Genomic DNA, 22,677 nt, shown 5'->3' on the forward strand with positions numbered 1-22,677 from the left:
ATCATTAAATTGGATAGAAACGCGGAAAAACACGAATTGCTGTATGGTGCTGAGTGCGATCATTTTCCAAATGCTGACTGGACTTCTGTCGTTGTAGGCGCACGTCTGTCTTCCGGACACTAGATGGGGACATTTAGGAGGATGATCATTGTTTACGACGTCATTTGGCATCCTTTTTCTTTTATTGTGACAAACAGATTGGCAAACGGTGTGGTGCCGCAAGTACTTGGACTGGAGATGCGCGCGCGGGTGCGTGCGTGTGTGAGGAGACGATCCGGACCGGCTGGGAGGGAGGTGTCAATGTTTGCACATGCTCGTGGGTTCCTTGTGCAGAGTTCGACACAAATGACTATCCCTGGGCTGTATAATAGCATTCTCTGTTCACACACAGTCTGACTTAGCATGTGCTTGTTCTTGGGGATGGGCAATTGCGTAATGATGGAATATCTGAGCTCTAAATCGAGTCCAGGTCAAGTGATGAAGACCAGAAACATTTCCTATTCTGTGACACAAATAACCTGCATTATTTTTGTGCCACAGCTGATTTCCACAAATTCATGTAATGCCAGAACAGTATGAGGCTTTTCCTTCATTCCTCAGTGTGAAGAAAAAAAAAATCCAGGTGCTTGTGCCGCATCTTTCAATGATGGGAGAAAAAGAAAAAAACGAAAAAAGAGTTTAAGTGTGTGTGTGTGTTGCAGGTGTTTGTGTCAGGACGGGCTTTGCTTGGTGAGTTTGGCTTGAGTGGGGTGGGGGGTGGGGGGATAAGGAATGTGGGGCTCCTGGAATGTTTCAAGCACTTGGAGATAATTGAGGGAACCTGGAAGAAGAAAAGACAAACCAAGGTCCTGCAGTGGAAGAATGTGCTTCTGAAGAAACATTCCGTGGATGCAGAGCGCTTGCTTCACTGAGCCCAAAACCTGCCTCAGATGATACAAGTGGGAATGCTTTTCTTCCAACATGCCCATACTGTATTTCTTTGCTTTGCAGAACACCCCACATACTGCAGGACAGCAAGTGTTTTTGAACAATGATGTTTTAGTACGCATCATCTCGTAATAACGTCACAAATGATTGTTAGTTGCATCGTTTGGTTCTCAGTTCAAATGACTGTTGGATCTTTTAAGGCAAAAGTCCTCACATGCACCCTGTGATTAAGAAGTACACACATTAAAAAGAAGCACCGCTACATCTCCTGAACTGAAGAAGTTGGCCTAAAGGTTAAAGAAATCATCTCAAAGATCCTATTCATTACGAACTCCCTGAACTGGTAGCGAGCCAATTGCACGAACAGCAGCTTAAGCTGTTCTCAAATGTGTGATGTGACAGTTATTATTCTTATTCTTTTTTACTGAGCCATGTCATCGATATCTGGATGTCATTTGCATGCATGACTTTTTACTAAGGCTGGCTCGACGAAACGGAATACTGCTTATTCGAGGCTATTTTCAGGTGCAGTTCTGTCGGAAGCTGGAGCCGTGGAAGCAGCTGTCACTTGCTGGACTCAACGCCTCTTTCTCTCACACGTGACGCTTGCTTGTGGCGCGGCGCGGCGAGGCGAGGCGAGGCGACCCACCCGCCGGGAGGCTTGAGCGCGGCTGGCTCACTGACACTCAATGAAGCTGCATGCCGTCGGGCTGTCAATTAAGAATTAAGGCCAACGTGGTGGTCAATCAGGAATCCGGGCTCCATTGTGTGACGGTGCTCACTGATTGGTCTCTGCAAGCTTTGATTGCTCCCCAGCCCACCCCAAAGCCAGCCAGCCAGCCAGCCAGCCAGCCACCCCCCTTTAGTTGAGCGCATCAAGTGAAAGGGAAACATGGCCGGTTTAATGGCAGGTTTTGGTTGTTACACCCACGCTATCGTACGGGGAATCCCCACGTCTCTGGCCAAAGAATCGCTCCGGACCTGCCAGGCTGAGGTGGATTTATCCAAAGCGCAAAGGGAGCATGATGCTTACGTGCACATCTTGAGGACCACGCTTGGGCTCGAGGTAGTGGTACTGCCCGCGGAGGAGACGCTGCCGGACTGCGTGTTCGTGGAAGATGCAGCCGTGGTGTGCGGGGACACGGCGCTCATCACCAGACCGGGTGCAGAGAGCAGGAGGAGAGAGGTAGGTAGGTGCATGGCTAGGCAAAGTGCATGGCAACATACATATGCTTTGCATCAGCGCCAATAACATTGGATGAGAACGTGGGCATGCACCTTGACTTCATTGGATCAATAACTCTCGCTGCACATGATCATCGATTGGAATGTATAGTTTAGTGCATAGACTGTCTCCTGCTCCAAACATTTGATTGAACTGCAAAAAGGCAACCCACACTGCACACATGCCTATCTGCATTTTGCTTCAATTTGATGCAAAATGTGTCCTTTTGGGGCTGCTTTGGCTCAATGATGTGCAATAGCCCAAACGACTGTTGCTGATGATAATTGTCTTCAATTGTGCATTGTTTTGGTTGCTGCTGCTGCCGCCGCCGCAGCTGCTGCTGGACTTCATGCTTGCACAAAGTGTGTGAGTGCGTTTCCGAGTGTGGCCAAAACAGAGACAATGGGGAAAACGGTTGGTCGGCTTCTGTGAAAGTGGCTGTCAATTCAAATCAGGGTCACTTTATTCGGCACAATGGCTCCGAGGGGCCACAGCCTTGAAAAAACCTTGCCTCATCACACCACATTCAATTCACATCTTTTTGCAGCACCTTGCGCAAGGTGCATTTTTATGCAAATGGTCAGAAATGGAAAAGGTCATAAAGTCAAAGGTACCGTAGGTGAATGAATCAAATGACGTTTTTAGGGGAAAAGCCTCATGGAAAAAAAATGTTGTTGAAAAGAAAGAAATGGGAGGTGGTGGAAAGAGCACGCCCAAAATGATTGATCGGGACATCAATGGTTTCAACAGTCCAAAAGACTAATATTGATCGAGGCAACACTAGTTTCACAGTCCAAGAGATTAAAGAGGAAAATGGCTGTTGACATACTCGGGTTACAAATCAACCGGTATACATAAATTCTCATTATGTGTCATCTTTATTTGTATCGCGCTTTCACCGTAGCCAAGCGCTTTACGAAAGCCCGTCACATCAAATAGGCCAATGTGAGCTATTCCTCAATTGCCTAGGTTGCCTGTCCTGTTGCTTTGTCTTTGATTTGTAGTACACATGATAAGGACATTGATGTCTTCAGTTCCCTCAATGTTCCTGCCATTGTGGGGATACACTTGTCATTGGTTCAGCTTTTTCCGCACTGTACACTACAACATTGTCAATGGCCAACATTGATTATTCACTCGATAAATCAGTCAGATTTAGTTACAGACTCTGCGCTGGGACACAGGGGATAGACACAGCAGATATATATATATATATATATATATATGTGTGTGTGTGTGTATATGTGTGTGTACAGAGTTTTATAATACAACTGTATTTATGTGAAGCAAGTAGCTGCAGCTACTGTTTCAAAGTGCTGTTGAGGAAAGAAGGCCTTTACCATAAGCTGCTGCCTAAGGTGGAAGAAGCTGGAGTTACCAGGACTGACTTGGCAGTCCAATTTAAAACCCAAGTTTGGAACTGCTTTACAGAATAAGTTGCTGTAAAATGTTTGCTAAAAAGTCCTCGAGTCAGCTACATGTAAAAGCTTCCGAATCATGTAAGGTGTGCAGACAGGATGGAAAATGATACCCAACAGACCCAATATTTAGTTGATGTTTTTGTAGATGACACGTTTCAGTTCAGTCCCATGAGAAGAGCTTTCTGGTTTTGCAGCCAGTCCCCCCCCTCCCATACTAATGGCATAGTGCAGCACACCTTGTTTTGACTAGACAGCCTGCAGATTTCAATTCCTAGCCATCCTTGCCACTCATATGACTTGCTTCATAGAATGAACCTGCTTTCCTTCAGGGAGATTTGACATCAATGTGTGAATGCGCAGTGACTGAACCAACGTTTTTCCCACTATATGCTGCATTCATTGCACTTGACTTTTTAATATGCACTCAAATTTACATTTCAAGACAAAGCAAATTGTAAATTGGTCTTGAGAAACAGCAATTGTTTGTTACTGGCAGTCATGTCAAGTTCAACGATAGCAAATATTGACAGGAAGCTCGAGAACATTGACATCTATGAATCCGTACTGTTGTGTTTAGCGAACAAAAATAATTACTGATAGTGACTGTAAATTCCCATCCTGTCACTAAGACTGAAATGTTGCGTTGAAAGGTTAGTAAGAAAAAGATTAGCCCTGCTACGTTGTGTATTAAAAGTAATTCTATATTTCAAATCAAATGATTTGACATACCGTAATTTTCGGACTATAAGTCGCACCGGAGTATAAGTCGCACCAGCCATAAAATGCTCAAAAAAGTGAAAAAAAACATATATATGTATATAAGTCGCTCCTGAGTATAAGTCGCCCCCCCACCCAAACTATGAAAAAAACCGCGACTTATAGTCCGAAAATTACGGTACTAACTTGTACTGTACGGCTATGACTTCATAGCCATTCTGGCTTGGATAGGCATGTGGCAAGTCTGCAAAGTTAGCAAGCCAGACAACCCCCTTCCCATATACGCGGGCGGCCTCCTTCCTTCCGTCACCTCAGAAGATGCAGCAGGCTGCAGGGCAGCATGCAAACAGAAACTCCTCTCAGTCTGGCAAGATGACGTAGTCGCACTGAGCCGGCCGTCACCGGGGGTGTGTGAATGTCTGCTTTGGTATGTCAGACCACAGGAAGTAACCATTCATGGTGATGTTGGGAGGGGAGGAAAAACTCCTCACATTTTGCTCAGAGAGGGCAGAGAAAAAGACTTCACTTTCTTTAGGAGGAATGGATTCAAACTTAGGACACATTCAACTGAAACTATATCAAATAAGTTAACGTCTATGGAAGTCATGGCATGTCATCTCCAATCAATAGGGTTAGTCATCCATCAAGATTTGTTTCTTGTGATGCTGTTGTGACATGTCAATAGCAATTGGAATGCCCTCAATGTCATCGCAGCTTTTGCAATCATGCTGACCTAAATTGATGAAGGACAAAATGTCTTTGGCAATTCCACTGCCCTTTGAGTTTACGCTTGCTGGCACTAAATTAAAAATGAAACTAAATCTCTCAATTTCAAGAAGGTCCATTGGTTCAGCTTTTTTGATCAGTATTTTTCTTTAGTCTCAGACCCTAAGCTGCCTCGAAATGCCCCCGAAACATGTAGGGGGGGGGGGGGGGGGTGAAAACGTGTTAGTACTTGACACTTTGCGGGAGCCTGCCGACAATAACTTCCTCTTATTCTGAAGCTGACACGACGGTGCTTTTCCCATGTGGCGCTCGCTCGGATGTGTTACTTTTCCAAATGATTGCTGCGTGCCCGTAAATGGCGTTCTTTCCAATGAGCTCATGCCCGGCCAGCCAAATGATGAAATATGATTTGCTGTAGGTGAGGCTAATTACACCTGCAATTGCAAGCGCTTTTTAGTTTGGAAATAGATCACAAGGAGTGGCGTAACGTTCAAGTTTGAACACGATCAATTGACTGTTGTGTTGTCTTACAGCACATCTAACTAACCCTGTTCAAAGGCCACATTTGAAATCCTTTTCCTCCATTGGGACCTACATGCCATGTCTGATAGAGTTGTTTTTCCACAATCAGACTTCTTATTAACAAACTGCTCAAGGTCACCTGACAGCCCAAAGTTTACTTTACAAATATGTTGTTTTATTACCTTGACATTTTCTGACATCATATTGTGGCGGCACACCTACGTTTGAATTTTGACACATTTAAATGTGCACTCTCCTTACCTAACCGAGTCGAGCGACTTTTGTTAGTTCATTCATATTGCTAAACACACATTTGCAAAGATTGCTGAAGGCCGTAGGCTGCAATCCTTAGAACACATCACTGGGTCAAGTAGTGTCGGTCATGTTTATAGAAGTAATAGTGTTGTCTGCTTTAAGCTAAAATGCGCAAGTGTACGTTTTTCACGGGTCGTTTAAAGATTGCTACAGACTGTGCATGCATTCATTCATTCATTCATTCATTCATTCATTCATTCATTCATTCATTCATTCATTCTCAGACATTAGAGGTGAGACTTTACTTTCCACTTGTGTGCGTCAGGAGCCAGTATTTGACAAGTCGATGCCACAATGTTCTCAGCAGCAGGAGGAGGATTGAGGCCTCTGACTCTTTTGCACCTACGTCTTATTTGTCCATGTGTGTGACACCAGAATTCAACAATGCGCTTAGAACATACAAGAGCTGGAATTTTCCCCCCCCCCCCCCCTCCTTTTATATATACGGTGGTTAGCCTGTCCGTCCGCCCGCCTCACGGTTCATAGGTGCAGGGTTGGATTCTGACTCCTGTGTGGAGTCTGCATGTTCCTGCGTGGGTGGGCTCCTTAGCTGTAATTGTACGTCTGAATGGTTGTTTGTCTACGTGTGCCCTGTGACTGGCTGGCGACCGGTTCCGGGTGTAGCCCGCCCGCCCGCCCGCCCGCCCGCCGCCCCAAGACTGCTGGAATTGGCTCCATCCAGCTGGTGGCACGGCAGGTATGAAGGTTGGGCGAGGTGGTGTGTGCGAGCGACTGACTGTGTTGCCTCCTCTGTCTGCCTTCAGCCATCACAGTGTGGTGCGATGTCCGCTCTTAGTCTGTTCTCACGCCTTCTTTTTCTTCAATATTTATTCGACTTGCTCATCCACAGAGCTTCCACAGAGCCGGCAAGAATGAGTGCTGAGTAATGAAATGATTCATCAGTGGTGAATAAATAGTCACTTATGTAAGATACAAACGTTCAGGTCTCGGCTTTTAGCGAGTCTTAGTTTGATTTGAATGGAAATGTTGGTGAAACCCAAAATAGACTTTCTCTTCTGTGTTATTGTTTCTGCTCTTTCTAATGATGTTTCAGCCTATTGGCTGCCTTATCTCACATCTCCGCCAGCACTAATTAACACGGAATCATATCAAACATACATTAGAGGAGACAAATTGTGTAGATCTTATTATCATAAGGCGATACCGGACATTTGAATCCATTTATGAATGTCTTCTTGTTTTTATTTTGTGTTGTTTACTTGTATGTATATCGTGTACTATGTCTTGTCACCGTGGGATAGTGGAAACGTCATTTCGATTTCTTTGTGTGTCTTGGCATGTGAAGAGATTGACAATAAAGCAGACTTTGACTTTGATGGGCAGAATGGTTGCACCTGCTTCAGCAAGAAAACATCTGCTGAGAGGCAAACTCAAGTCAAGAAAAAGTATCAGCTAATAGTAAGCACAGCAGGTGCAAGAACAAGAATGAGTACTAAATTGTGCTTGCATGTGAGTGTGTGTGTGCGCCTTTTCCATACTTTCCAATTTTCCCGGAAGCCTGCTGCTGGAAGCTCCTGCTGCTCCGAGCAATTAGATAAGTTTATGGTAAACGCTAATAAGCGGAGGCGCTTGTCATTCTGTCAAAGCCAATTTCCCGTTTGCTCTTGACCTGGCCATGTTGCCAAGGGTGGATACGGATCGTAGTTTTGTATCTATGAAGAGCAAGTTTTCAATGAGCACAAAAAAGACCAAGTCAATGAGAATTAAGCCTGAATAGCTTCCATGTGTCATACATTGATAGTTTCTGGGAGGTTGAAGATGAATCCTCAAGACGAGACATTATTGCAACAATGTGCTTTTAGATCAAAATGTGGTTTACAAAATGTCATGAAGAGTGTGTGTGTGTGTGGGGGGGGGGGGGGGGGCTTATTCAAGCATTCCGCAGGCCTCAAATAAATTATCTGCCTTTCCTCTGAATCACCCAAAGACACAAACATGAACTAGCTGGTATTTTTGAAGTCAACTCTGGCATGCTTTTGTGAGAGATGTCATCCAAATCAAATCATCACATTGGTATTTGTCCTCTGACGTTATTGCTCTCCTGCTTCCTCAGGCTCTCCCCTACTTTGGTTCCCTTCCGCTGCCTTTTATCCCATTGTTTCTATTAGCATAAAAATGACATCATACTTTCTAGAAGGGACATCCTTGCTTCGTCATTTATGTAATATTAAGCAGTCAGAGCTGAGTGGATAAGATCTGATTTCAACCAAGTTGGTTCACTTCAGAGTGTGTGTGTTGATTTTCTATCTTGATACATGACCCTGAACAGGATAAGCGCTGTCGGAAATGGATGGATGTGATTTTCTGAAGCTTGCGATGTAGAAATGAGCATTTGAAAATGTAAAAAACGTGCACCAATCTTTCCAAATACAATGTTGTTTACCTTTTGAAATGATTGTGGATCATTGCAGCAAAATATCTTTCAGTCCATCTATTCAGCTAATCTTTCTATCCATCAATCCAATCGATTTTTGTTTTTTCCATCTCGTGGCTTTCAAAGTGTGTCTGAACGAGATCCTTGACGTCAGCCACATTTGGATGCATGTACGCTCTCTGTAAAAACAAAACAGAAGAACCCGCCCACTTTTGTCCGTTCTGGTCTAGACTAGACGTAAACAGGTGTACAGATGGATGAACTGAGCGATCAGACAACGAGAGGAAGTGGACGTGGAAACTAATCAAAGAGAGTGGGGGTCTAGTCAGAAAACTAGGCTTGGGAAAAAAAAAACCCGGAAACCTAAGCTTCCTTTGTTGTTGCTCCCCCTCCCCACTTTTCATGCTTGTGGTTTCAGTCCTAGCACCTGCTTTCGCCATCATCTTTTCATAGCCATCACACACACACACACTCACTCGCTGTGCTCTTGTAGGGCTGTCTGACTTCAAACATGAGCCACTTCAGGAATGATAATGACAGAAACATGCTTGGAAAAATAAGATTGACCTCCAGAAATACACACTGCTGCTGCTGCTGATGTGTGCGTGCGTGCGTGCGTGTGTGTTGATTCTCAGGGCACACAATGATGGATGGTTGTTCACTGCTACCAGGCTTTGCTTGTCTTTGGCTGTGAATGAAGCCGCAAGAATAGGTTGGCTGGCAGCGCATGAACAGGGATTCTTCCATGGCTTGAAGCACACCTGCCCTGTGTCTAAGCTAAGACACACACACACACACACACACACACACATCGGGAGCCTGTGAGACATTCCCATTTAACATTCTGATCCTCTGACCGCATGTCTGCTTTTATATGATCATATTTAAGGTTTATTTAAAAAAATCTCCCCTTCAGTTTGTTTTGTTTGACACCATTTGGAAAAATAGTTACTATGCACAGCCCTATTGGTAGATGGATCTTTGGCTCTGTCTCCATTGATGCCCTTATTGTTTTTTCTTTCCACCATATTTGATGTCCTTTTTTAAGCAATGACTAATAGTGTTGACAGTCTGTGTGTGTGTGTGTGTGTTTTGTTTTTGATGATGATTACTTTTATGTTTAAAGCAGTGACAGTACAGAATGAAACAACCTTAATCTTTTCATATTTTATATGATTTCCAGCTTGAAAACACATTTCTACTGTCTTGATGATCCGTAAACATTGCGGTGGTCCAACTGTAATTCTCCCATTTGGCAATGACCAATGGAAGACAAACATTGAATGGATTTTTCCTACAGTGATGGGCATTTCACATTTACGCCCCACCACCATCACATTAATTATATCCTGCTGTCTCATGCAGGATAGGGTTTCATTTTTTTGGGATGTGCAAAAACACATGGTTGAGCATTGACAATGGGTGTTGATTTTTGTAAGTCTAAGGAGATGAACGTGAAGCCAAATGTCCTGTCATCCTTGCCGCACTTTGTCAATGTACATTTTTCCTTTGGCCAGCCCCTGGGGAATCTGTGTAATCCTCTCAGATTGAGTCGATGACATCAGAGGATGATAACAAAGGAACCACCGACAGACATCTTTGGGAAAACTCCTGAATAGATTGGGCCAGAAATCATAACAAATTGGAAGGGATTTGGAAAGCTTTTGCAATGATCTCTCAAGTCAGACTTTTTTCCTCCGGGGTGACTTTGTGCAAGACCACATTTGGTCTTGATTTCCGCAGTTTATAGCAAAAAGATGGAGCTGGCAATGCGCTCTGTCCGTTACGTTGGAGCAAAGCTTTGTCATCCTTTATCTCTATATATATAGAATATCTATATATATAGATGTGTATATATATATATATATATATAGATGTGTATATATATATATATATATATATATATATATATATATATATATATATATATATATATATATATATATATATATATATATATATATATATATATATATATATATATATATATATATAGATGTGTATATATATATATATATATATATATATATATATAGATGTGTGTATATATATATATATATATAGATGTATATATCTCGCTGATTATTTCTTGCTCATCTTCAACACGTAATTCATCTCCTATTAGCACAAGAGGATTTATTGACAAATGGAAGATGTGGCAAACATAAATAAGGATCGTAGTATCTTGACTTCAGTGTAAACGAACGCGGCGGCCATAGAGGCGACAGTTTTTGCTTTGTTTTTAGCCCCAAAAGAGTGTCCGTCATCAAAAGCAAAGGAGTGTATACAGCATGAGCACAGTGCAGAGGCAACAAGAATGAGAAAAATGTTCCAGACCAGACCTACCACCAGGAGAGGAGCTTCACTGTGTGTTTGTCTTTCTGGCATGGACCAGTGGAATGGAATGAGAAGCTTTCTTTTAATCTGACTTTAGCGTTCCTGATCCACCTCTGATCTTGCCATCTCTCCACCATCGCCAAGTCTCATCACCTCTGCAAAATATTCACAGAAGCGCCAAACTTGCTACTACACAATATGCACCAATGCACAGAACTCATTGATTGGAGTTTCAAATTCAAACTTTTATTTGCGACTGGGGAAAACCTCAGTTATGCATCCTCTAGTTTGTTTTTATAACGTTCACGCTGATGGAATGGATCCTTGCCTTCAGTAAAAAAGAAAAAAGGGCAGCCATCTGTGCTTACATGTTTTTCCACCTTGGTTTGGGGAAATAGTTTGGCACTTTCATTGTTTTCAATTTCTTGGTATTAAGGTAAACCTTTGTGCATTGCTGAAAATACGTCCAATCCCATAGCTAATCATTTGAACGTTGTCGTTTGATAAGCACGTGTTGAGCTCCTCGCTATGTATGTAGTTAATGGTGTCCACCCTCGGTCATTCAATAAAGCCCTGCCAAATGAGCACTCCCGGGAATCACAATCTCCTCTTTTTATCACCGGCCAGTAATGATGTGCTCCAGTGAGAGGCATACATCGCCAATTCTCCCACAATAAACACACACACACGTATATATATATATATATTCCCTCACACTTGAATCTGGAATTTGCACGCTGGAGCCATCTGCACAGTGGAGTGAAAACATTCTCGCACTTGTTGTTTTCACTCGCAAGTACAGCAGCCGCAGTCAAGTTTGCACATAGTCGTTCGTTCTTTGCAAGCTTAGGTTTCCATGTTAAAGCAAAGGCAACGAGGCCGGGGGATATTTTCCTACCCATGAGGTCACACCATCCAGAATCCTGAGAATGTTCGGAATGATGAGCTTTAAGAGCTTTGAGCATCACTATATGTTATCAGATCGAAAAGAGCAAGGTTGGAATGAGAGCTGAAGTGAAAGATGGCTTGTGCTGCCTTGCTGGGATGTCATTTTGGGACAAGCCACAACAGATTGTTTTCATTGGTGCCAAATGTATGACTATTACTCAGTACCTACTATATCCTTATTTAACCCTTACCCATTTACGTACGGGTGGGTATTCAAGTTGATGACTCCACTTTGTTTGAAATAGCCATCTGAGGTGAATGACATCACAAATCAAGCACATGCTCCAAAATGTCAATCCATGCATGCAACTAGCTCAAACGAGTTAAGCGCTTCAGAAAAGAGATGCATTTTTTTCCCCCTCAGCAACGTCTGCATTTTGTCAAATCGAAACAAGCGTAATTGCACCGAATGGCCACTTTTGACTAGCATTTTCCTTTTCCCACAAACGGGTAACTTAAAACCTATTGAGAAATTGGAATGTAGAAGTTGAGACAAAAAATGATCCATGCAAGTTTCATATGTCCTAAATTCCTTCCTATTTGGAAAGACTGTCGACTGATCTCTGCTTATGTAATCAGGTTCTGTGTGTAGTTTGCAGAGTGTAAACAAGCGGGATTCAAAAAGTGACAGGCTAATCAGCACCCTTTCACAGTGCTGATCCCAAAGTATCATTCCCCACTCCTGACAGTTACACAAGTGTGTTTAATCACGGCAACATTCCTTACAAGGTCCTTACTTAAGGTCTGTCAGTCAACGAACGACCAAAGAAACAGAATCCTGCTCAGTGAAAAGCCGCTTGAAGGGCTTGATTAAAAATAATCAAGGACAATGTGATGGAATCCAAAACAAGACTTTCATCTTTTCAAATCACTTTCGAAGCCAGCCCAGCCAGCCCATTCTTTTTGAATGCCCAGACGTTGGGTTGCTTGTCCAGACTAACTGAGTGGGTGGGAGACCAGAGTTAGTCGTCTTTAGTTCTTGTGTCTTTTATAGGGATCAGGCAGAGAGGTTTGCTATTCCCTCAAGTGTCTGGAAAGTGGGCTGTTTCCATTACAGTCTGTCTGGTTTCGCTGCAGCAGTGCTAATGTTATTGAGGCGAAGCTCAGGGGTGTTCCGTGGCCTTGTGGGCCCGCTCCACAGCCGTGCACGGTGCAAGAGGCCATCGCAGACACGCATATGTGGCTTACATTCGGAGCTTCAAAGACAAAAGTTGGAAAGGACTAACTCGTGGTAAAGTTAGCATAAGTTGAAGGAAAATAGATGGTGTCCACTTTTAACGAGCAGCAAATTCTCGACTTGTGGACTCGATTCTGCTAATTGACTTCTGTTGAGTGGAGTCATGACATGTGCCTGAATTCAGCCCAACTCTCAATAGGATTTAATGGAGTGAATAACAGCAGCTGGTGGAAATGACAGCAAGCAAGCAAGCAAGCAAGCAAGCAAGCAAGCAAGCAAGCAAGCACAGTCACATTCACAGTTTGGTCAGTGGAAGAAAATGGTCAATGGGCAGGATGGTGACCTTTAAACACAAGTAACACGTCTGTCCTGGCTCACCTTTGGTTCAAAGATCCTTCATGTCTTCTGTGATATTTTCTTCGTCTTACTGCTACTGCTGCGAGACTTCAGAATGAGCTGTTCATTAGTCCTTGTGTATCATCTTTGCCTGGAAGGAAGTTTGCACTTCTCAGCCACCACCGCGGTGTGCATGCCATCAGTCAGTCAGTCAGGCAGACAGATGAGCAGATCTGCGCCGGCTGGTTAGCATTTGACTGCTAGCTTCATGCAATGATGGAAAACAACTGTGCTGAAAAGACCATCATTGCCGATATTTGGGAAATCTTTTGGCCCATTGTTTTTCTTTTCTTCTCCCCCCCTTTCAAGATGAGAACATATCGTCCTTTTCTTGGTTTTCCACTTGAGACCCTTGCTGTCAGCTCACATTACAGGGCTGTTTTGGGAAATCCCTCATAATAGGCAGTTAGTCTCGTCTTTGCCAGGCAAACCCTCGTGCTTTTCTTTCCACTTTGGGACCCATCCATCCATCCGTCCGTCCATCGCATTCTTTTAAAGAGGTGGGCGGAACCATGTGGTATGATGGGTTCAGTTTTTCTGTGGAACGCACTTCAGGGTCCAGGCTGTTTTTAGTTCTCTGAATAAAACAAAGGGATTCGACCTCCGGAGCATTTGAGCAACGATGCAGATAGGAAAAGGCATCAAGAGCTTTTCTTCAATCTTGGCACAGGATGCTTTGAAAGGTGCTTGGAAGGTGTACTTGTTACTGCATATGCATGCAACAAGTTAGTTTGGTCGCCAGTGCCTCTCGTATGCAGTGAGGTCGCCATTGTCTGACTTGACTGGAGTTCCTGTCTCTCTTCACAACATATTAGGCTCCTCTTTCTTAGAGCAACACACACCAAAGGGAATCCCTGTGTGGGAGGAAAGTGATCAAAAGGGGAAAGAAGGAAGCCTTCAAGTTGAGCTTCAATCTTGACACGGCATCTCTGTCTCAAATGCCCTCCTTCCTTTCGGGAATTGTGAACGCATCAAGAGACATTTTTTCCTTTGCACGTGGTAGGTCATGCTCCCAGATGCCATTTTTCCAACCATGAGTATGTTTGCTTAGACATTCTCTCCTCTCCTGCAGCACACAAGCACACACACACACACACACAGTGGACTTGAGCAATGTTGAAACAAAGCACTTTAATATTATGTGGGAGCTTTGGGTATTTTTGGTTTGCTTTTGAAAGGCCTCAACTGGCAGATGTAAAACTAACACAACGGGAATTCCTTTTCATAGTCTCAATTGAATCGTCTCTGGGACATGCCAGGAGGGTGCCAAGTTTTGATTCTGTAAGGCTAATAAGCATTGGTTAACCGCAGCGTTCGGAAAGCCTGAGCGCTTATGGGGAAAATAACTTCTTGTGACAGTTGTCAGGCATTCAGGCACTTTCCATTCATTTCGTCCTCTAACATGAGCATATGTGCTTCTAAAAACCCTCCCTGGCAGATGTGACAGTAACAGCACCCTTTTTCTTTTCTACAGCGAGCTTGAATCGGGAGTAACACTGTACACACCTATCGCAATGTTGCTTCAGCTTCCTCTCGGTATCACCTTCATCCTAAATAGCTCCTTTACTGGAGGCAGGCTGCCAAATGGTTGTGGTGGCTGTGGTGCCAGGGTCCTGTGCATGGCTTGGGATTGACCGACTTTTCAACATTTATGTAATGCTGTTCAGAAAGGTGGGGATGATGGGAGCGTGTCGTGTCGTGGCTTGGTTAACCACAGGTATGTTCCTACATCTACCCAGGATTTTTTGGAATTAGGCAAGGCCATGCCATGCCATGCCACCCAGGGTCTGTTTTGCATGCCACTGGTTGGCATTACAAACGTGACGGGGTACTTTTCCTCTCCGTTCTTAAACTGGGCAAAACATGTGAACTCAGCCTGTTCTACATTCAATGTCGAGCAGAACGACACAATTATGAACAGGGGGCACTTTTCTGGCCATCCAAATCAGCATATTTTGAATCGGTAACATAGCGTTACAATATTATCACTTTCATGAAAGCCTACACAAAGACTCGACTGCAAACCTGCTGCGGAAAAAATCTTTGACATCTTGGGAATGCTACCAAATGCATGGAATGTCTTTTTAGCGGGTAACAAGAACATCTAGAAAAGCCCAAATAAAAGGTTTTAGTTGGAGGAATGTGGACTTGGAATGAATTTTCAAAGGCCAAAAAAGTCCTTTTTCATTTAAAGCAGGGTGCAGGGTAACCTTGTGTCGCCTCGCCAAGCTCTAAGAAAGAAAGAGAGACCGAATGCTTTTACAAAGGGGCGGCACTCGGGAAGGGAGCGATTGGTTTTTGCTCACATTGAGAGATAGAACTGGCCTATTTAGTTTTGCTACGAAATGGGTTTAATTTCAAGGCCCGTCCGTGTGAAGAGTCAAATGTCAAAGCACACTGTGCAGATACAATCTGGCTTCACATAGTGATAAAGTCGACTAAAAAGTCTCTCTCTTATCGTCTCTAATGATGTCAAGGGAAATAAATGGCTGGCCTGGCAGCGTATGTGAAAGGGAGCCACTCTTTTGGTGTGCTCCTAATGCAATGCGTACCCGTTTAATTTCGATGCTTTTGCCTCACCATGTCGAGGAAAATCTGGATCACCTATTCACCGGAAAGCAGGAAATGAATGTGAGAGCAACTGTTGTGCTGGCTTTCCTTCCTAAAATGTATGATTTTGTAATTCGGTGGAAACATGTGCACATTCACTTGTGCTTTTGTATGGTTATTTGGAAAGTGCATGGCACTCTACCTGTCTGACCTCATGCTTTAGCCTTGCATCAATAAGTGGAAGCAGAAGCATTGTGTCAGCCAAGAAGCACAGTGAACAGGCTGAGGTCATAATGAGATAGGGCTTGTGGAAACACTGATGCTCTCTCTCTCTCTCTCTCTCTCTCTCTCTCTCTCTCTCTAACATGGCTGGCCTTGGAAACTACTCCTGTAGGACCCCAAATCAGGACAGTAAAATCACACTCCAGCAAATCAGCCATGGAGCAGCCAAACAAAGACCCGCAGAAGCTCGGAGTTCACATAGAGGGCAAATGGCTCAAGTGACTTTTCGCGTTCTCCGTCTCAGGAATGCATTTGAAAATGTAGCATCATGTCCATCGCTTTTCCTTCAAATGCTGAAGAGAAAGAAAAAGGGTGAGCAGGAGCCAGCCGTAGGGCAGGCTAATCCATCTGATGTTGTTTTATCTGGAATCAACACTTTTCAATCCGACTTAGAAAATGACATCATTTCATGGCTCGTTACAATGACGTCATTGCAAAAAAAGAATTTGTTTCATAGCATCTGGCCTCACACACAGGAAGCCACATGCTGTTAAGTAATCCAGCAAGATCTTGGGAATTATTTGCTTCATCCTGTTGATGCATTGTTGGCTCAACTGTATACCATTCACTCTGAAGATAACAAGGAGTGTTTTACAGATCACGCTTCCATCTCTTAGTTGTTGATAGCGCGAGCTCGTTTCGATGTATTTTGATTTGTGTCCTTGTTTATCCAGACAGAGGCGATGAAAGGTGCCCTGAAGGATCTCAATCTGAACATTGTGGAAATGACTGATGAGAGTGCTACATTGGATGGAGGAGATGTTCTCTTCACAGGTAAATACCATATTCTTGCCAATCATATTTGCCAACAGACTATCGTGGGTCTGATGTTTGGAGTCTCTTCTCTTCTCCGAGACATTCCACAGCGGGACGTCACCACGGTGACCCTGTGCCTCGGCGCACTAAGCAAAATTCCCCCTGAACATAATCTGCGGTGAAAACACGACGTAGCACGCCGCATCGTCAAATCGGATCAGCGTGGATTCGATTAGATGTCAACCTTTAGTTGCACTGATGAAGCAAGCGTATTTTGCTCGATTAGATTTTCTCTCAGTTCAGCAGTTAAAATGTGGGTCAATAGTGGGTCTTGACCACTACCAAGGAGGCAAGCAAGCAAGCCCACTTCACGGACTTGATTTGATTTCGAGACAACACATGGCATGCTTCCAAGAGCTTCGTTGGCATGGCCCCAGCTAATAACAAATCAAGAGTCAGCAGGATAAATGAACGCGGCACGCCAGGCATTCGGACCATTTCGCGCTTCTCTTTTTGTCCTCTGCCGTGTTGGCCGTGTTTTTCTCTGCTGACTGCAGTGTTCGGCAATTGGAGTTCCGAGCACCCTTTTGGTGTTTTTTTTCTTCTTCAGATTCTATTTGTGAGATGTCATTTGCAGTAAATGATTGTCCCAATGCCATTATAGCCACAGAAATGAAAAATGGCAGACAATATGAAGCTGCTTGGCCATTTGCACCTAGGCTTCCTACCAGTTTTGTCCACAAAAGTATTTCTGAGGTTGCTGGAGAAGACTTGGATGACGCTCTCTGCTTTAGATCATCCCGGAGGTGTTTGATGGCCTTGAGGTCAAGTTGTTCCGGACAAAACACAAGTATGGAATTTGCTGTGTGCACTGGGTCAAAGTCATGTTTTGTTTAGTTTTTTTAGCCTTCCTGATCATTTTCTGTTCGTCTCTGCAGGTCGAGAGTTCTTTGTTGGCCTTTCCAAACGGACCAATCAAAGAGGAGCCGAGATCCTCGCTGATGCCTTTAAGGTGAGATCAAGTCATGGACGTAAGTGAGCAAATTCTTTTGTCATTGGCAAAGAAATTGGCAAACTGTTGTTGGCCACAAGCCACATACTCCAACGCTGCTGCTCATCCCACAAAAGCAAAGAATGTTCCTCATAAACGCAGCAGCCTTTATAAGGGAAATGACGGGGATTTGATCACATTGTTACAATGTCCAAAGTAAACTGAAATGTGCCAAAGTTCCGATTTCTGTAGGGGAACTTGAACACTCGAAAAGAATGTCGGAAATGAAAATCCAACGGTTCCTCTCTCCGTTTGTAGGATTATGCCGTGTCCACTGTGCCCGTGATGGAAAAGCTCCACCTGAAGAGCCTCTGCAGCATGGGGGGACCGGGCCTCATTGTCATCGGCTCCAGCGAACCTGCTCAGAAAAGCCTCAAAGTATGCAATGTGTTGACGGAAATGGCGTCATCTCACCGTGATGATGATTTTGCCAACTGTGCTCATGGGAAGAATTGAATGATTGTCTTTCAACTGGCACAGCAGACGTTGCTTCTTTTGGAATTCTTTGATAGCCTCTTGGCTCAACCTTGCTGGAATGTGTTCTTTTCCTCTCGACTGAATGGACATTCACACTCATCATTTCGCAAACCTTGTGAATGGGTTAGGGTTAGGGCAATCCGACATACTAGCTAAGGTCCGATTAAAGAGCTTGAATGCTAGCGCAGGAAAAGAAAAATGAACCAATGCAAACACCACAGATGAAGTGGAAGGAATGACGGATGGGATGATATTTCTGACTATTACTTCACTGGTTCTTCTATATCAAACAATTTGTTTTAGGTTCATTTACCTGACATGTTTCGGCGGGTTCTTCTTGGATGATATTTCTTCTATGGACAGGTGACAAATTGTTGTCAACTAAGATCTGATCTGCCTTGGCTGATTCATGTGAATCACGTGATCATTGCTCGTCTACTGATTCAGACTGAATTCCTTGGAATTGGAGTGGGTGCAGTTTCCCACGATTATTCTTTGGAGCCTAGCCCTTATTTAAGATACAAAGCCTGTGACGGTATGACGAAATCATCATTCTGGCCCACTTGCAGCAGTTTCTGTTTTACAGCTCTTTATTGATCATCGTGCAATACTATTGGGTATACATCGCTCGAAAACAAAAGTTCCAACAAATTGGAATAGTCTGTTGGGTTACGACAATCAGGCTGTCGTTCTTTTATCTTTGGATGAGGAATCATTTTTCAAATTGGTGTCTTGTGGTTTATTCATGAAACTTACTGTAGTAAGATGAGCTCATATATATATATATATATATATATATATATATATATATATATATATATATACTTCATTGTTTTACACTGGTGTAAATATTTTTATAAGCATGTGTTTAGCTTTCCCAATAAGAATGCACATTGACCAGATGGACTTCATCTTCCGTCCTTCCCTTTCACCACAATGAAGTCATTCCCCTAAATACCGACGGAGATTGCAGCACCCTCTCTCGCTCTCGCTCTCATTTGAGCTTACCCCTTACTCAGTCATGAGGTCACCAATGGATGATGTTTGGGGTTCCCCTGGAGGTTGTTTATAGTGTGGATTCCTCAGTGAAGGTCTCAACTCGAGTTGTGCCTCCGGACTGAAGAGCAGAAGAAGATATACGTACATATATAAAGTGAAATGTGAAGCAAAAGACGTGCTGCAGTAAGACTGTGGTCAACATTTGGCCTCCCATCTAATCCCCCTGTGTGTGAGAGGCGGCTTGGGCGGTCCGGTCACGCACATGAAGATTGTTTTCATTTCGCGCTGCTGCTGCTGCTGCTGCTGCTGCTGCTGCTGCTGCTGCTGCTGCAGCCGCCGCCCCTCCCTACCCCAACCCTACCCCTCCCTACCCCCTAGTGAGCTACCTGGGAGTCTGTCTGAGGATATTACATCACCTTTAGTTTCATTTCCTGCACAGCGAGCCTCACCAAAACTGTAGTCACTACCTGTCCATCCTTAAACTGGAACTCCTTTTCAATGTCACTCTTTAATGATACCTAAATTGTAGTTGTAAAGCGCTCGGTCAACTCATGGGTTTTATTCAACAGGAGCACAATAACGGGTACAAGGCTCAACTTCACTACTATGTACATATCATAAAAACAGGCGGATGTTGTTCATGTTTCTTGGCAGTGGGATGTTTCAAAAAACAACTTTGTGTGTGGCCACATTTGTAGAAATGCAGCCATGAGTCACACTTCTTTGCTTTGATCATTAGGAAATAATCAGACAAATCCTAACACACACACACACACACACACACACACACACACACACACACACACAGTCTGCTGTTAAAAATGAGACACCTGCTTTCCCTCCGATCAATTGCCTCGGTCGGTTCCACTTCCTCCCAGCATCATGGGAGTCATCTCATCTTGACTTGTGCTCCTCCCAGCCCACCTTCAGCACCATTAGATTACATAAAGAATGACATCTGCTGAAGAAGAATGTCTGCTCCTGTGTTTGCCATTAAGCACCCTCATCTTCCCCCCCCCCCCACAGACCTCCGAGTGCTTTTGCAGACCACTGTGATGCTGACCTAGAATTCAGGCCTGTGTCGGCTGTCTATGCTGGGCTGGCCAAGTCTGCTCCTACCTGATTTCAAAGTCTCCTGTCCTGATTCCTTCAAACGATGAGGCTCATTATCAAGCTTCTACAGAATCATTTGAATGGGGTGTATTGAGGAAGGGACAGGACAGCGGATGTCGAGGACCCAACTCGCCTGCTCCTGGTCTAGCTCCACAATTGGTGTGGACTCTGATTTCTCTGTGCTAATCTCCTGTGTGTGTCTGTCGTAGATCATGCAACAAATGAGCGATCATCGTTACGACAAACTGACGGTGCCCGACGACCTGGCCGCCAACTGCATCTACATGAACCTGCCCGATAAAGGACAGGTGCTTCTGCATTGTACAGCAGAGGAATATCCAGAAAGTGTCAAGGTAATATTTTGCCCAATAACTACCAGGAGACACTTTTGCTTTTCTTGAAAGGAACGATCCAGTCAAGGGATTTGAGTCACCACTACAATACCAAGAAATGCAACGATTCGAATCACCAAAACAAGAGTATTATTGGAGCTCGAGCCAACTAACTACAGGCTTTTGTCCCAATTCCAGCGAGATTTGTTTTGGGCTCGCTGTAAATATTCTCAAAATGGAATCATGCACAAGATGACTTAGCATGTCCGCAAGAATGAATTTGAGTTATTTTGTTGGTGTGATGGCTTTGTAGGTGTTTGGGTATTTTTGTTTTGTTCTTTTAGGCGCTGCGGTTCTCATTCCAAAAAAGAATCTGCTGAAATTGAATCCAGTAGCCTGCAGTCTGCATGTACAGAACTTGGACCTCAAAATGTACTCAGTGGTTAAAAGTCCAGCTGTGCCAGCTATTTTTAGAAGGAAGAATTCCGAAAAATGTGCGTATTTGGATTGAGACCCGTGGCGGAGAGTCAGTTTTCCTCCCCGAAGATAAACTGACGGGATTCGTCTTGAGCATAAAATCTATTTTTCGATCGCATTCTTTCAGCTTTGGTATCAAAGCCTAGACAGACCATCTGGCATCGTAAGAAATGACAAAGTTCAGACCTACCCCAAATTGCTTTGGATCCTGGTGTAAAAAGGGGCAAAAGTATTCATAGCGGTGGACCATCATCCTGCAGCCGTTCTTTACCTGTTCCACAATGAGCTTTTATACCAATACGAGCCAAGGTGTTATCATAATAATACTAATGATGACGATTAAAAGACCGAATATTGTGAATCCTTTTTTCCCCTCCACAGGTGTTTGACAAATTGAATGACTACAAGCTGTACCCCGTGCCCAACAGTGAGAAAGTCAAAGTGGACGGTGCGCTAACATGCTGCTCCGTGCTCATCGATAAGAAGTCCAGCAACTAAACACAGTCTCTGTTGGGGAAACTCACTGGATAAGCAGATGTAGTGTGGAGAAGAATATGGGCAGATCCATTCTCTTGATTTATACATGAACCTTCCTTTCAATTTATTGATGAATCAAAGAGTACCTAACAGAATATGTTTCAGGTTGTTGAAGTCGAGCCTCGACTAAGGTGCAACTATTTTAGTCATTGGCTTTCTTCATGTTCAAATCCAGTTAGTATTAGGGAGGACTGAGATACTAACTTTGCTCTAGTAAATGACAGTTTGCGAGCGATGTATTTGACAATTTGTACGTTAAAGGCCGACCCGTTTGCTCTGCGCTGCCTCTCGGCACGACTGCGAGCCGAGCCGAGCCGAGCTGAGGAAATGACATCAGGAGGTGCTGCTTGCGTATGGGCAAGCAGGCAGTGATGAAGCATGGAAAGAATTTGGTTTGTTCTGTTCAGAGGAAAGGCTTGCGACGCCAGTAAACACTAACTCAAAGTCTTCAGCTTCATCTTCCTCTCCGTGCTGTTGACTCAGACAGCTTTATGTTCCGAACGTGATTCTGGTTCGATCAAGTAGTCATTGTCCCGGCAACAGCTGGCAAAAGGCCGGCCGGATGAAAGCATCATAGCAGCGCGAGTCATTTGCAAATTGTGAGAGCATTTGCCCAGTGGGGGATCAACTTTTATGGTCCTGGATAATTCGTTGGTCTGAAATTGCTGTTCCGTACCTCCTCACTGTCATAGCCTTTCTTTCCCTACTGATTCAAATCAAAGGCTTTTTGTTGTTGCTCTTTCTTTCCATTGGTCACTGTACACAATGAGGTAATAACCATTTCATCTGTGGATTTTTTTCATTGTCTTTTCTTTTCTTTGGTGATTCATTTCACTGAATTTACTGCACTGGTTAACCATCTGCTGATTCTTTGTTGTGATTGTCTCTGTTAATCTCACATCATTTGCTTCAGAGTAGTATGGGATTGCTATTTTAGTAAGTGAAAATACTCTTCCGTCTAATTTACATAATAAAGTTAGCATTCAACTGATCTTTC

The 22,677-nt window shown here is 43.8% G+C and overlaps 1 protein-coding gene across 2 annotated transcripts; it reads left to right on the plus strand.

Annotated features, from left to right (window-relative positions):
• The first annotated feature begins 1,536 nt into the window (after positions 1-1,536).
• Positions 1,537-22,672, plus strand: ddah1 (dimethylarginine dimethylaminohydrolase 1). 2 transcript variants are annotated; one of them, XM_037249963.1, is made up of 6 exons: positions 1,537-2,113; positions 16,613-16,712; positions 17,633-17,706; positions 18,004-18,123; positions 20,544-20,687; positions 21,525-22,672. In XM_037249963.1, exons 1-6 carry the CDS (start codon positions 1,820-1,822, stop codon positions 21,639-21,641), a joined length of 849 nt encoding a protein of 282 aa, XP_037105858.1. In that variant the 5' UTR covers positions 1,537-1,819; the 3' UTR covers positions 21,642-22,672. The 2 variants fall into 2 exon arrangements, with proteins under 2 accessions (XP_037105858.1, XP_037105859.1); XM_037249964.1 differs by lacking the exon at positions 1,537-2,113 and adding an exon at positions 5,292-5,434.
• Positions 22,673-22,677: the final 5 nt, after the last annotated feature.

This window comes from Syngnathus acus, chromosome 4, assembly GCF_901709675.1.
Source record: "Syngnathus acus chromosome 4, fSynAcu1.2, whole genome shotgun sequence".
Taxonomy (NCBI): domain Eukaryota; kingdom Metazoa; phylum Chordata; class Actinopteri; order Syngnathiformes; family Syngnathidae; genus Syngnathus; species Syngnathus acus.